Here is a 15,092-nt window from a genome sequence, read left to right as displayed (position 1 = left end):
CTACTACTACACTACTACAACATACAAAAAAAAAAAAAAACATCTACAATCAACAATTACTTCAAATAAAATGAACAAAAATATTCATGCAAAATAAAAAATTAATTTGAATAAAATGAACTTAATGAATTCTACTAGATAGAGCATGCAAGATAGAGAACTATTTTAACTACGGGGTCATCTTTGTCTTCTCCAACGTCGATCTGAAACAGATACGGTGGTAACAGATTAATAAGGAGCAATTAAAATTAATTATATCAAGTATTCTCACCTTAATTAACTGTAGACCGTAATGTTCCAAAGTTTGCAGGTGTGAAAAGCAAATCAAATCCAAGAGGAATGCCAATGCAGAAAATTTGTTATTTCAGTAGAATTCGCATAAATCTTCAGTTGCTCTCACTCATCCCTTGAAAATTAACTGCATAACGTTGCAAGATGAAGACAAAAACAGCAAAGGCAGCACCATTGTAGATATTATTTCAGTACCATCACAAACTGAACTTTAATTCTCTCTCATTTGTCAGATGATCTGTAGAGATGAGCAAAAAGAAATATTAATTATACTAACAACTAAAGAAGGAATGTTTAAATTAAGTAAAATATGTAATATAATTAAAAACATGCACAAAAATGAAAGCAAAACAGCTTATTATAAAATGGCGACGAGATGTCAATTTTATTCATGTCATAGATTAATGTTAAAGGTTATAGAAATAACCGTAGATGTACGATGTCAATTTATACAGTGGACTATAGTTAGTTAAAAGAGAACCCCATAGATGCACGATAACATCGATTTATTCAGTAAACAATAGATGGCTGTTGGAAGTAAAACCATAGATGCCACAGATCGCAAATTACTATGAAAACTAAGCAACTTCAATATAATAGAAAAACAATTGATTATCTGGAGGATTACTCTACGGTACTCGAGATTTATTCCTAAGCGTTGATAAAGAGAAGTGTCTCTTAACAATAACCACACATCGCATTGCAACTTTATATGCATCAACGTAAATCGGACTGCATGTATTTTCTAAAAATCGCACCTTTCACAGCCAAGGGGCGGGAACATTAAAGGGGCTCCAATTCTCCAGGTTTTCAATCCTTTTTTACTTTTTGTCTCCTTCTTCATTTAATATGTTTAAATGGCGTCCTGTTGAAATAATTTAATATGAGCTTCATTTTAAATATCACGTTTTCAAATATTAAGAACCATAACTAACACTAATCAAATAGTAGACTATCAAAATCAATACATAACCATTACAATTCAGAAGTGTAAAAATTTATAGTGGTNGTAAATCGGACTGCATGTATTTTCTAAAAATCGCACCTTTCACAGCCAAGGGGCGGGAACATTAAAGGGGCTCCAATTCTCCATGTTTTGAATCCTTTTTTACTTTTTGTCTCCTTCTTCATTTAATATGTTTAAATGGCATCCTGTTGAAATAATTTAATATGAGCTTCATTTTAAATATTACGTTTTCAAATATTAAGAAACATAACTAATACTAATCAAATAGTAGACTATGAAAATCAATACATAACCATTACAATTCAGAAGTGTAAAAATTTATAGTGGTAATTATTGCCAAACAAATGGAATACAAGACTTGAAAAATCATGAATCATTTCGTAACTGCAACTTCATAAAATTATGAGATTTCTGACCCTTACTCTTTCTACAAACGACCCACTTCCATAACCACGCGAAACAAGCATGATTGGAGACTATGCTTCTTCACGTTTCCCCTTTGATTTAACTTCTCCATGTACATTTATTATGTTTTAATATAAACCTGTTAAAACAATTTAATATAATTAGTTGTATGTTCACTAGATTTGTTATTTTATTATTAATGATAATTACCATCGTTAGCACCCTGTGTCCTATGAATTTTTTGACCAGCTCATTACAAGCATTCTTGGAAATAAAAACATGTCTGGTTGCTACATGTAGTTTGTCCATTGAATCCAAGGATATCATCTCAAAGCAAACCTATATACAGAAAAAAACATAAGTCGTTAAAACCCAATCTATAGAATAACAAGGCAAAAGTGATAATTTTTTTTAACAGAAATTTAGATTTTTAAAAGCAGAATAATGGTTTTCAGGTTTATTTTACATATTTTGACTATAAAACGAAGGCAAATTTTCGCGGCGTGGTCACATCCATATGAAAAATCTACAATCATCCTCTAAATCTGTTTTCAAAATTCAAAGATTCTAACAAAACCCTAATTATTCAGCCTCAAATAAACTAAGAATATATTACAATTAACATTAGATGAGTGAACAGGCAAAAAAAGACCTATGCTGGAGCACGAGGCCAACACGCTCATTCCCATAAAAAAAATTGAAGCAACGCTAATTGAAACCAATCAAACGCTAAATTGAAATTTGAATAAGTATTAGGGCTAAATACCTTTAGGTGTCGTTTCTATTTGTGAATAGCAAAAATGGTGACATGTCCTCCTCTCCGAAACCAAAGACAAAATGATGATCGTAGATAATGAAGACGAAACGAGCCGGAAGCCCATAGATGAAAACTTCTTCTATACCTATAATTCATCGATAATTGATTTCATAGGTGCGTTCATTTATACTAACTCAGTTTAATTCGTTAATTAATAGAAACTGATACACCATTACAGAAAATTATCCCAATAAAACTGCAAAATTTAGTGTTTTTTAACTACTTGTATCAATTTCTAAGAATTAATACAGTCTTTCGAAGTAAATCAATTAAAAATAATATTAATGTGGACACTTCGTTAACATATGAATGGCGTATTCATGGGTGTATTTAAATCACATAATAAACACATAATAATAAGTTTTGCATTAAGCAAAGCATCTTGCGTAACGGATTAAGTTAATATTCAGGGTAGGCCAGTACATGAGTTAGAACTATTTTCAAAGCAGTTTTTCTAAGAAATAGTACTTCCGAATTGCTTTTAAGTAGATTAATAGATTAATTGAATAAATGCAAATATGTAGAATAAAATAATAAACATAAATTTAAACAGCTTTCATTAATAAAAAAAATATATATTAACGACAATATTGTATCAATTCATGTAATAACAACAAATGTACGCATTTCTACAAAATTTCACTGTTTCATTNACACCACCACACAATAGCGAATGGCAGCCTGACAGGTACCATAGATAAGTACAACCAGAGGTATTTAGCACATAACCTCTAATATTATCAACGATGTTACTTAATTATTATTTATAATCAAAAGTTAACTTATTTTTGATAAAAATGAATGCAGTTTTCAATTTATCAATTTTTTCACAATAGTAAATAATTATAATGGAATGCTCTATATATCGATTTGAGCAAGGATATAATTTGGAGTTGGTGATATAGTAGTAGTGTAACTAACATAAATATTTGCATAGTAAAAAGTTTAGGTGAAAAGCGTTGAAATATTTATACAATTTTGTATGCCAGAATGATACCGAAAACTTGTATAGTGTTCACCTATGCTTCAAAACATGTTGTGAAGAATTGGAAACGTTGCTGTAAGTTAAGTTTGTAAGTTATAATAATCATGCCAAGAATGTCATTTTGTTTGCAGGTTCTTGTTGTGTCTCCCTTAATAACTTAAAAAAGATTTATGTAGATAAGTGCAGTCCAGAATTATACAAAACACCACGAATTAGCTTCTACAGGTTTTTCAAATATAATTCCAGGTTTTGTAGTAGTGTTGAGAATGTTGACAAAGGTGATTCAAAGGAAAATTCCAAGGAGAACAAAGATAAAGTAACTGAATGTGACAAAATAGGGAGAATAAAAACTTTAAGTTTAAATGTTAATGAAGAGGACAAAAGCCAAAAGTGTCAATCAAAAGGCATAGCACCGAAAATTTTAGAAGTTATAGCACCTAAGTTGGCATCTACTAAGAAAGTTTTTGAAGATACCGGTATTACTAAAAAGGGTGATAAAGAAGTTATAATAGAAAAGAAATTGGAAAACTCTGGGAATCAAGATGTTTCAAAGAAATCAGAAGGTAGTGTAAATTTTAATATTTTAAACTGTATACATATTTAATCCAATAATGAAATGAAATTTTTCAGGGAAACCTGCATACAAGAGAAGAAAACCAGTAGACCTAGAAGCATCTTCTTTGGATAGAAATTTTATGACTCCAATAAGAGCAATGAACGATTTTTTATTGAAGCCCTCAGATTTAGAATCACTACCTAAGACTAAAAGACGATCCCCTTATGAAGATGAACCATCATTTACAGTTTATTGGAGAAAAGATGTGGAAGCTAAGGCTTTGGAAGTTTGGGGATCAAAGGAAAACCTTCAGAAACAGATGCTGCTACGTGATATCAAACGGAAACAACATCAGCAAAGTAACTATAAACATCGTTGTTAGGTATATAAATTTATGGCTAGACATAATAATGTAATATTTATAGATATATTCACTGTTAAGCAGAGATTAAAAGATTATAGAAAGGAATTACAAGGAACTTTTAGTGCAACAGAAGACTCAAAGGATTATGGATTGATGGGCAGATCAGGAAAAGTTGTTTTGACTGCAGTTGCCATGTATTAAAATACTATATCCTTTCTATTTAAATGAGTCGCAATTTATTGTTTTAGAAATGCCAGTAATTGTCTGTTTAAGTTTATTGCTTGGTTGTATACGGGGTCCCATAGTATGTTTTCAGAATGTGTCCATTCTTTGGCTGACACTATAAATCAAATAATTCTTGTTTATGGAATTCAAAAGTCCGTACAAGTAAGACTATATCAATAAGAAATTAAAAATATTCCTCTCTTCAATTTAGTCTTGGTTTTAGACGGCAGATTCTGAGCATCCTTATGGTTACTCGAAAATGAAATACATTTCGTCTTTGATATCGGGGGTTGGCATATTTTGCGTCGGTGCTGGTCTTTCCATGTATCACGGTGTCATGGGAATCATTACTCCAGAACCGATAGAAGATTTTTTCTGGGCAAGTCTCGTTTAACATTCATCCCATGCTTGCATAGAAGGGTTTACAGGTCTTAACGATTATGAACCCGCCCTGTATAGACCTCAATACTAATCGTATTAATGGGTTTCCCAGTAAATTATTTTTTTAAAGTTTTGTTTATTTTATGTCTAAATTATTGGTTAAGCAAAGTATTACGCGAATGTTTATGCAGCAAGTCACACTGCACCATTCAATATTTTAAATTTTTCTGTTTCCTTGAAATCTATATGATTTCAAAAATGTAAGGATGTATATGCGCCTGATTAATAGGTTTTTTCTTTTTAAATTTTAGGCATATTTTATACTTGCTGGTTCTTTGGTATCTGAAGGGGCAACCTTACTTGTGGCCTTTAATTCACTTAGGAAAGGAGCAAAAGAAAAAAATATGTCGCTAAACGAATACAGTATGTAGTCATTCGTTAATATTTTTTTAAGTAAATAAAAAAAACACGTTTTAAAACTTGTTTTTTCTAGTACTGACAAGTCAAGATCCCAGCGTAAACGTGGTTTTGATGGAAGACACTGCTGCAGTTGCTGGGGTAGCAATAGCAGCGGCTTGTATGGGATGGTCTACGTTTTCACATAATCCTCTTGCTGATGCCTTTGGGTCTTTATTAATCGGAGGCCTTTTGGCCAGTGTCGCTTCTTTTATCATTTATTCCAATGTCAATGCTTTGGTTGGAAGGTAGTTAAAAGTAGTCATTTTACGAAGAGTCACTTATTTGTAATTTAATACGTTTTAGGTCCATAAATCAGGAGAGCTTGGATAAAATTAATGCAGAATTGGAAGCAGATGTTATGGTTAGAGCGATTTATGATGTTAAGGGAATAGATATGGGGAATTCTCTGGTACGTTACAAGGCTGAAGTTGATTTTGATGGGAGAGAACTAACAAGGGCTTATTTAGATAAGCAAGATTTAAATATAATCCTTGATGTGAGTGATTAATTCTCAATTAATAAAGTTTGCTATTATTGTTTTTGTAATTTAAGGAGATCAATAAAATTGAAAATATTGATCAAGTAGAGCAGTTTTTACTGAAACATGGAGAAAACATTGTGGATATGCTTGGGGCGGAAATTGACCGAATAGAAAGAAAATTAAGGGTAATGTGTGAATATTGTGTTATGTTTTTAATTAGTTATTATTTTTTACAGAAAAAACATCCTGAAATTCGGCACGTTGACTTGGAACTGCTTTAGAATACGTGTTAACGTACTTAAAAACGATTATAAATATTTCTAATATCAAATCTGCTTTGAATTGTATTTGAAAAAAAAATAGTACTAACAAGTTTAAATGTTGTTTATTAATGTAAACACCATAATTCCGAATATTCCTTTTAAAAGCAGTATTTTGTACAGAAGTTTTCTTTGTTAATTATATTATTATTTTATTTTGCTTACAGAATTTTATTTATTTGAACAATAAAATGTGGTTAATTTATGTTTGTTTTTTTTGTATTTTTTTTTTTTAATTTTCTGCGTTATACAGAGTATCCTATCGAAAAATGACGAAGAACCTTTCGACTTGAAATTTTATTTTTTAACACGTGATGCAGTGTTTATTTCATTTAGTTATCAATAACAACCAAAAATTAATTCAGTTTCGAACACACTGTACATTATATTTTTTTATTTAGAAAATGACAAGTTGACAAGTGTCATCAAATGCAGGTTATGTGTAACATTCCAGCAGTAGACAATTATTTATTTAATAAAATGTAATTATTGTTACATATTCGCGTTATATTTTGCATTTATATATGGCTTTCTGTTTAAAAAATAATGGAGATGACTATCAACTTGAGTTTTTCATAGAAGAATAAAATGTCACGATTAGCAGACTATTTTGTTGTTGTTGGGTATGATCATGAGAAAGAAAGTAAGTTATTCACTTTAAACTTAATTAAATTGCTATTCAATGAATATTAAATCGTTTAGGAAGTGGAGTTAGTAATGGTATGGTACTACAAAGATTTCCTGAAAAAGACTGGCCAGACACACCATTTACGGATGGTATTGAATGGGTATGTTCAAAATTAGACATTTTATCATCTCTGTATTACCAATTAAACTTTCTAGTTTTGTCAGCCACAGGGATGGATTCTTTCTAGTGAAAAACAACAGCCTCAGTTTTTTGTATCAGTGTTAACAGATATCTATGCCAATAGACATTACTGTGCATGTTTATGTTTCAATGAAGCAGTATCTGTTTCTCCTAGTAAACCTGTAGATGAGGTATGTGACTGTGTATGTATACTTTATAACTTAACAAAGAGTGTTTGTAGGAAGAAGATCCTATTGAAGGTGATGCTCCCATTGTGAGAACATTGCCTTCAATTACACACCAAAGTATTATGTATGCACCAAAATGTTTAGTTTTAGTTTCAAGACTGGATTACATAGAAACGTTTAGGGTAAGCAAAATATAAAAGTTTATAAATTATTTTTATATTTACTAATTTTGGTATTGTCTTGTTAGAATTGTTTAGGCATAATATACACAGTTTACATAGAAAATATTCCGGTTCCATTGGAAACATTGATAGGAAACATTATTGGTTGTATACAAGTACCGCCACCCGGCGGTCCCCAGGTACGTTTTAGCATTGGAGCTGGCGATCGGCAAGCCTTACAACCCCCAATAAGTCCTTCTCTACCTGTTACACATACCTCAGTTAATTTGTTGTTTCATCAATTAGGTAAGAATTTTTATGGTCCCATTTAATATTAAAATAATGGTAATTTCCTTATATGTTTATTAGGGATCAGAAATGTGTTGGTATTGTTTTGTGCCATAATGACTGAGCATAAAATTTTATTTCATTCAAAGAGTTATAATCGCCTAACTGAAGCATGTAGAGCATTAACATCGTTGATGTACCCATTTCGGTACAATCATGTTTATATTCCTCTTCTACCAGCTGCTCTTGTTGAGGTCTTGTCTACTCCAACACCTTTTGTAATAGGTGTACATTCATCACTTAGATCTGAAGTGTCCGACTTGGTATGGGTCCCAAATAATTATTTAAGTGATTTCTAATATTTATTTAATATCTTAGATGGACGTGATAGTAGCAGATTTGGACGGAGGGTCGATAAATGTACCAGACGGTGTGTCATTACCTCTTCTTCCCGAGCCTTTGTTAAGTAACACTCAAGAAGCCCTAAGTTTAATATTGCAACCAGAACTTAATACAGCAGATCATGCTTTTCCACCTTTAGCAATAAGAGCCCCACAGGCGGTGATGTTGGACAAAGAGATCAGGGCGGTGTTTATGCGCATGTTTGCTCAGTTTTTGCAGGGTTACCGTAGCTGTCTTACCATTATCAGGATACACCCGAAACCGGTCATAACATTTCACAAAGCCGCGTTTCTAGAGGAGAGGAATCTTATAAATTGTGACTTTTCCACGAGAATCTTGGATTGTATGTTTTTTACAAGTTTTGTGGCGGATCGGGGGCCCCCGTGGAGACCGTGTGACGTTTGGGACGAACTTTATAGTAACTTTAACGATCTGCTCAAAATCGAAACTCAAGATCCCAACATGTTGCTTGTTCACATTCAAGAATTAGCTCAGCAGTTGTATACGAATGAAAATCCGAATCCTCAGTCTTATTCTCAAAAAATATTAGCGCCTCCCGAAGGCGCTTTTGCTCGTATACACCAGCCCCCTTTTCCCATTATCAATTCTAGTCAGGTACAGGTCATTATCGACGAGGGATTGACGAAAAATAATTTAAAAACTAGGTAAGAAGGTGGCGTTCATTTAAAAAATTTGGTAAATGATAATTTCTCTAATTTTTGCTTTCATAGTGGAGACTTCAGTTGGTAAATATGCGTGAATGGGATAAATAAAGTTAAATAAATTTATTTTTACTAAAGCAATTTCATTTTTAGGTTGTCTTCTTTGAGGCCTATACAGCCTCGTATAGTGTCAATGGGACCACACATATCAACGCTGAATGAAAATAAAGATATAGTTAGTAATTCTGCAAGGCGATTAGAGGTTTGATTCGTCGATTTTTTCCATACTCTTATACATGTTATTTTTCTTCTAGGTGCTGAGAAATTGTATCAATTGTATATTTGAAAACAAGATTTCAGACGCTCGGAAAACATTTCCAGCGGTTCTTAGGGCTCTAAAGTCGAAGCAAGCTCGACTTGCCTTGTGCAATGAACTTGCCCAGCATGTAATCGGAAACAAAGCCATGTTAGAACACCAACAGTTTGATTTGGTGGCACGGTTAATGAATAGGGCTCTACAAGATGGCTCCTCTATTTATGAGCATGGAGTTGCTGCTGCTCTCTTGCCGCTGGCTTCCGCTTTCTGTCGAAAATTATGTACTGGTGTAATGCAGTTTGCTTATACATGCATTCAGGTAATTAATCTTCTTCATTGGTAAGGGACAATATATATCAAAGGTAAAACTCAAATGCCCATAAGCGTTCTATATTCTTTCTTTGCATTTGATCTTATATATAAATGTTTTTTTTTGTGCTGGGTCCTTTTGTGGAGATTTCGACTATTTTCTTCTTGCAGGAACACAGCATATGGCAAAATCAGCAGTTTTGGGAAGCAGCATTTTATTTAGACGTTCAAAAAGACATAAAAGCTCTCTACGTGCCCCGTATTGATAATTCTTCGTCCAGATTAAGCCACGATCATTTGATGAGTCCCATGATATCACCACGCGATAATAGGGAATTAAGTTGGAGTAACAGGCGTTCCATGTTGAATCGAGCACAAGAACCGAGTGCTTTGGAAATCGCAGCCGAGCAGATGAGAATATGGAATACAATAAACTTAGAAAAGCAGAAAGAACTGATGGCAAGTGAAGAAAGCACTGTGTACAGTCAGGCAATACATTATGCCAACAGGATGGTCTCTTTGTTGATTCCATTGGACTTTAACAGTCGCGTTCACAGGCAGGATCAGATGATTGACGATGAAAGAGCAAGTACAAGTATTACAAATAGGTAATTAATTTCGAATTTGTAAATTAAATTATTAATAAGTAATATGCAATTTGAAATTTCAGTGTAGCTGAAAGCGATAGTGCTGACGCCGAATCGGGTTTTGAAGAACAAGAACAGGGAGAGATGAGTTTGCAAGTAGTGAGAACGGTAACTCGATTTGTTGATAAAGTTTGTAATGAAGGGGGTGTGAACCGGGATCTCATAAGGAACCTGCATCAGATGATCCCAGGAGTTATACAGATACACATCGAAACACTGGAAGCAGTTCATCGTGAATCTAAACGTTTACCACCAATACAAAAGCCTAAGATTTTGGTTCCTAACGTTTTACCTGGGGAAGAGACCTTTTTGGAAGGTATTAGAGTGTATCTTTTACCCGACGGTCGAGAAGAAAGTACTTCTGGGATCCTTGGTGGTCCTCCGCTTGTGCCAGCAGAAGGAGCTGTTTTCGTTACAAATTACAGAATTATTTTCAAAGGACTTCCATGCGACTCCTTTGGTAAAGATCATTTTTAAAAAACTTATTTATGCCGGATTATTATCCTTTTCCTTTTTTTTAGCTTGCGAGCAGGCGATTGTTCGCTCGTTTCCCATAATGTCCCTAACAAAAGAAAAGCGCATTGCAGTTCAATATTTGGCTCATTTAGATCAATGGCTGCAGGAAGGCATACAACTGAGATCAAGCACCTTTCAGCTCCTTAAGTTGGCATTCGACGAAGAAGTTACTCCTGAAATAATAGATACATTGAGGAAGGTTATACATAAAGTGAGATGGCCCCCTGACGTTTTTCTCAACTTCGCATTCACTGGACAGGTTGTTGTTTCCCAAACACCACACCACAAAGGAAAAGAAAAAAATGCCACCCTGAGGTTAGCAAATGTTGAAAACGAAGACTGCCGTTATTGAATAAAATTATATTTGTTGTAGGGGTTTTGCGAAAAAAACACTTCTAAAAACAGCTAGGAAAGCAGGATTCAAACAAAAGGACAAACGTCAGAAATATGTGCTACCGAATTTGAACGCAAACAGTAGTAATAAATATTTGACGTCACCGGGACGTATGAGTTTGCCGCCCCCTGACGATTTTAGTCATGATGATGATCTTTCATTAGACGATTTCGAGGCTACAGGACCAACACCATCTTCTATTCTTAATGTTCCTGCCGCACAAACGGATGCCAAAACACTCGAGCGTCTGGTAGAACGAAGTTATGTCAAAGATTGGCAAAGACTGGGCTTATGTAGTCCTACAGGATCGCCGAATTCTAAACAAAATAGAACTGAACAGTTCAGGTTAACTACCGTTAACACTCTTTATATGATGTGTAGGAGGTAATGACATCTAACTTCGTATATTATTAGTATTTATACTTTTGTATATTATATGGTTATATTTTTTGTAGTTATCCTGCTTTACTTGTCGTTCCTGCCACAATTACTGACGAAAGTATAAGGAGATTCTGTAGATGTTATAGACAGGGTAGGATCCCTTGTATAACGTGGCGTCACCCTAGAACGAAGGCGTTGCTGCTTAGAGGGGCTGGACATCACGGTAAAAGTGTAATGGGAATGCTAAAGAGTCACCCCACCCCCGTTTCTTCCACTGAAACTACATCTTCCCTGGAACAAGTAAATTTTAATTTTACATCTGTACTTCGCTGTTAGCTCTGTAATCATTTTATATTTCAGGAACGATATTTATCAGCCTTGGTAGCAGCTACACCTATTTTCTCTTTAAGACAAAGTTCAGCATGGGGCATGTCTGATAGTACTTTGAGTATTGATTCGCTTCTTTTGGCAGCCGAAGATCCCTTAATAACAGCCACTCTAACTCCTGAAGTTGCTAGAAAGTCTAATGCTTTCAACAAAGCCATCGGAACATTGGGGTTAGTTAGTTTAATCTATTTAGTAATTCCAGAATAAGTCTGCAAGGTCTTTTTGTAGTGTATTTCCCCGTTCTAGTGGCGGTAAAGGTCCCAAAAACTTTGGCAGATGGGGTTCTCTTAAAGACAGGCGCCAGAGTTCGCAAGCTTCGCTCAGCAACATGAATCAAAGTAGAGGAAATATAAGACATTCAACCGACTGTGACAGTGGTGCTGAAGGAGTCCACACGTTCCAACGGGCTGCTTTGTATATTTTAGGCGAAAAGGCTCAAATGAAAGGTGTGAAAATAGAATCTTCTCCAAAAACAGACTTTATACCGGTGGAATATTTTGACGTTCGACACACTAAAGCAGCATTTAAAAAGCTTATGCGTGCTTGTGTACCCAGTGCCCAAAGCCCCGAACCGGACCAAACGTTTTTCAAGTATTTATATACAAAATAAATTTCTTCATATTCATATTATCAATGTGTTTGTTTGTAGACTTGTGGAAAATTCTGAGTGGCTACAACAGATTCAGAACATAATGCAACTGTCAGGAGCTGTTGTTGATCTCTTGGATTTACAAGGTTCTAGTGTTGCTATTTGTCTTGAGGATGGATGGGATATTACTGCTCAAATTTCATCTGTAGCACAATTGTGCCTTGATCCTTATTACAGGACTATTGAAGGGTTTCGTGTTCTAGTAGAAAAGGAATGGATAGGTTTTGGACATCGTTTCAGTCACAGAAGTACCTTCAGTCCTAGCTCACAAGCCAGCGGATTTGCTCCAACTTTTTTGCAATTTTTGGATGTCGTACATCAAGTTTGTACAAATATTTTTTAATTTCTTTTCTTATTGCTGATAATGTATTTTTTCAGATTCAAAAACAGTTTCCTATGGCTTTCGAATTCAACGACTATTACCTCCGTTTTTTGGCATACCATCTAGTTTCTTGTCGTTTTCGAACGTTCCTTTTTGATTGTGAACTGGAAAGGGTAGAAAGAGGAGTAGCGGCTATTGAAGACAAGAGGGGCTCTCTAACATCACATCACAAGAGCGTTGACACAGGTTCAGATGACGAAACTGTTTATCCTGGTGGTAGAATGGTTGGAACTCATTCCGGAGGCACAAATTTAGGACAAAGTGTTTTTGACTATATTGAAAAACAGAATGCGAGAAGCCCCCTCTTCTTTAATTTCATGTACACTCCCGACTTTGAACATCCTGTAAGTCGTTAGAATTACTTTGGTGTAAAAAAACATTCTAATTACTTTTTAATTCAGGTTTTAAGACCGCAGTCCCATTTACCCATACTTGAAGTGTGGGACTATTATTTGGTCGAAGAACTTAAACACGGTCCCACTTATGATTTAGAAATCTTCCAAATGGATCTTCAACAGGAAGAAGAAGCCGATGTTACCATAGGAATGAGCATGAAAACTTGCAGAAAAACAGTTACTTTAGGGTAATTCATCAAGAAAGTCTACCAAATTATCAATTATGTATTATAAATATTTGTCTAGGTACGACGCTGTGAATAAAAGTGTACCGGATGCATTTAGCCATTTATTAGAGGAGATTCACCGACTTGAAACAGAATTAGGACATCTTCCACAGAAGTGGAAAGTACTTTGGGACAAATTGGAAGTTCCTTCTACGGATTCTTTAACGGTAGTAGACTATATATTTATCCTTTGTAGTTTTTCCTACATAATTATATTTTTAGCGACATGCTTCGTTTAGTACCGCACTAGTAAGATCGCACGGACGTCTCTTGCACAAACGTTCTACTCTCGAAATATTAATGCGAGGAAAAATGGTTGGAGCTGCTGAATCATCCCTCGTCTATTCACACCCCCATCGTTTTGATCGATACAATTACACAACACCTACTTATTGTGATCTCTGTTCAAACGTTCTCTGGGGACCCGTCAAGGTACTATCAAAATTAATATTTATAATTTAATTCTATTTAGTGCAATAAATAACTAAATTTCAGACTGGAATGCGTTGCATGGATTGCGGGTATAGTTGTCATGAAAAATGTATGGAGGGAGTGCCGAAAAATTGCACGAAATACAAGGTAGTAGCAGATGGCAATGTTAATCAAACATTGACGAGAAGTGGAGGGGATAATGGGTCAGTTAGTTCAGGTAATTTTGATTGCCTTTTGAATATGCTTTTGTTTTTAAAAGTAATTTTTGTTTTTATTACTTTTTTATTGTACAGGTAGCGCCAGACAAACGTCAAATCAGCAATATTACGAACAATTTTCATCGAACGTTGCTGAGAACAAAACACACGAGGGTTACCTATATAAGAGAGGTGCTCTATTGAAGGGGTGGAAGCAAAGGTGGTTTGTTTTGGACTCAATAAAGCACCAACTGAGATATTATGATGCAATGGAAGACTCGCACTGTAAAGGTTTCATAGGTAGGTAACTAACCTATTGGTTACGTTTAAAACCATTTAATTATTATCTTTTTATAAAGATCTGGCTGAGGTAATGTCTGTTACTCAAGCTCTTCCAACACCGGGGCCTCCAAAAAAAACCGATGACAAGTCATTTTTTGATGTAAGTTTTTTTTATTGTTCTCTTTTTACATGTTGAAACTGTAAGATAATTATTCTCTATTTTACTTATCTCAGAGTCCCGTAAATTAATCTTAAAATTTTCTGTATACGCGTATTTTACCCTATGAGGGCATCTTCAGGACTAAGAAAATTGTATACTGACAACTTACGTTATCGTTACTATCTACACTTAAGGATCATTTTGATCGTGGTGGGGTTGGGGAAGGGTTCTGTTACTGAGATCAATCTGATTATTTGGTGGTAGTTTGAAATATAATAACCCTCTTACAGTCGTATCTACCCTTTGTATCACAAATAACTACAATATAAAAATAGAGGTAAAATATAAAAAAAAACAGAATTAGATAAAGAACTTTCAAACGATCACGTTGAATTAAAGAAGTTGTGGAAAATTCAAAAGATTTTTTTTTTTAAATTTTGATTTAAATGTTTTCAAAAAGTTTAATAAATTTAATTTTTTTTTTGGTAGCTCCGTACAAGCCGCAGAACTTATAATTTCTGCGCCGATAACGCGTTAGCGGCACAGGAATGGATAGAAAAACTGCAAGCCTGTTTGCAATAATTGCGTTATACAAAAGACATAAAAAATAGGTAATATTATTAATAAATGTTATACATAAATATATAAATATAAACGA

General features: G+C 34.3%; 3 protein-coding genes and 1 long non-coding RNA gene across 8 annotated transcripts in view; 2 read left to right on the top strand and 2 right to left on the bottom strand.

Annotated features, from left to right (window-relative positions):
• Window positions 1-292: 292 nt before the first annotated feature.
• On the bottom strand, window positions 293-2,001 carry LOC108740179. Its single transcript, XR_003231006.1, has 4 exons — window positions 1,874-2,001; window positions 1,675-1,802; window positions 1,337-1,443; window positions 293-529 (listed from the first exon to the last, which is right to left on the bottom strand). It is a non-coding gene; the product is annotated as an uncharacterized LOC108740179 (long non-coding RNA).
• A 1,182-nt stretch (window positions 2,002-3,183) lies between these two features.
• LOC108740184 (zinc transporter 9) lies at window positions 3,184-6,407 on the top strand. The gene is made up of 11 exons (XM_018474399.2): window positions 3,184-3,540; window positions 3,597-4,028; window positions 4,096-4,380; window positions 4,447-4,579; window positions 4,634-4,772; window positions 4,834-4,989; window positions 5,303-5,414; window positions 5,485-5,695; window positions 5,754-5,946; window positions 6,003-6,116; window positions 6,168-6,407. The coding sequence occupies exons 1-11, from the start codon at window positions 3,471-3,473 to the stop codon at window positions 6,210-6,212; spliced, it is 1,890 nt and encodes a 629-aa protein (XP_018329901.1). The 5' UTR covers window positions 3,184-3,470; the 3' UTR covers window positions 6,213-6,407.
• Window positions 6,408-6,668: 261 nt separating this feature from the next.
• LOC108740182 (myotubularin-related protein 13) lies at window positions 6,669-15,086 on the top strand. 2 transcript variants are annotated; one of them, XM_025973975.1, is made up of 25 exons: window positions 6,669-6,894; window positions 6,954-7,039; window positions 7,095-7,250; window positions 7,301-7,429; window positions 7,495-7,714; window positions 7,778-8,019; window positions 8,075-8,763; window positions 8,914-9,022; window positions 9,075-9,395; window positions 9,557-9,993; window positions 10,056-10,492; window positions 10,554-10,863; window positions 10,922-11,326; window positions 11,398-11,623; window positions 11,684-11,880; window positions 11,957-12,301; window positions 12,360-12,681; window positions 12,738-13,085; window positions 13,143-13,324; window positions 13,383-13,530; window positions 13,586-13,795; window positions 13,859-14,012; window positions 14,089-14,292; window positions 14,352-14,434; window positions 14,924-15,086. In XM_025973975.1, the coding sequence occupies exons 1-25, from the start codon at window positions 6,840-6,842 to the stop codon at window positions 15,014-15,016; spliced, it is 6,108 nt and encodes a 2,035-aa protein (XP_025829760.1). In that variant the 5' UTR covers window positions 6,669-6,839; the 3' UTR covers window positions 15,017-15,086. The 2 variants fall into 2 exon arrangements, with proteins under 2 accessions (XP_025829760.1, XP_025829759.1); XM_025973974.1 differs by having other exon boundaries at window positions 11,939-12,301.
• LOC108740186 (proton-coupled amino acid transporter-like protein CG1139) overlaps window positions 14,456-15,092 on the bottom strand; it is an 8,322-nt gene continuing 7,685 nt past the window's right edge. For 3 of the 4 annotated variants that reach the window (XM_018474404.2, XM_018474402.2, XM_018474405.2), the window contains exon 9: window positions 14,456-14,752. In XM_018474404.2, coding sequence (XP_018329906.1) covers window positions 14,685-14,752 — 68 coding nt within the window. In that variant the 3' untranslated portion in view covers window positions 14,456-14,684. The remainder of the gene's footprint in view (window positions 14,753-15,092) is intronic. The other variant, XM_018474403.2, reaches the window with a different exon arrangement.

The sequence above is a fragment of the Agrilus planipennis genome, unplaced genomic scaffold, assembly GCF_000699045.2.
Source record: "Agrilus planipennis isolate EAB-ADULT unplaced genomic scaffold, Apla_2.0 scaffold158, whole genome shotgun sequence".
Classification (NCBI taxonomy): Eukaryota; Metazoa; Arthropoda; class Insecta; order Coleoptera; family Buprestidae; genus Agrilus; species Agrilus planipennis.
This window is presented reverse-complemented; position numbering and strand designations above follow the sequence as displayed.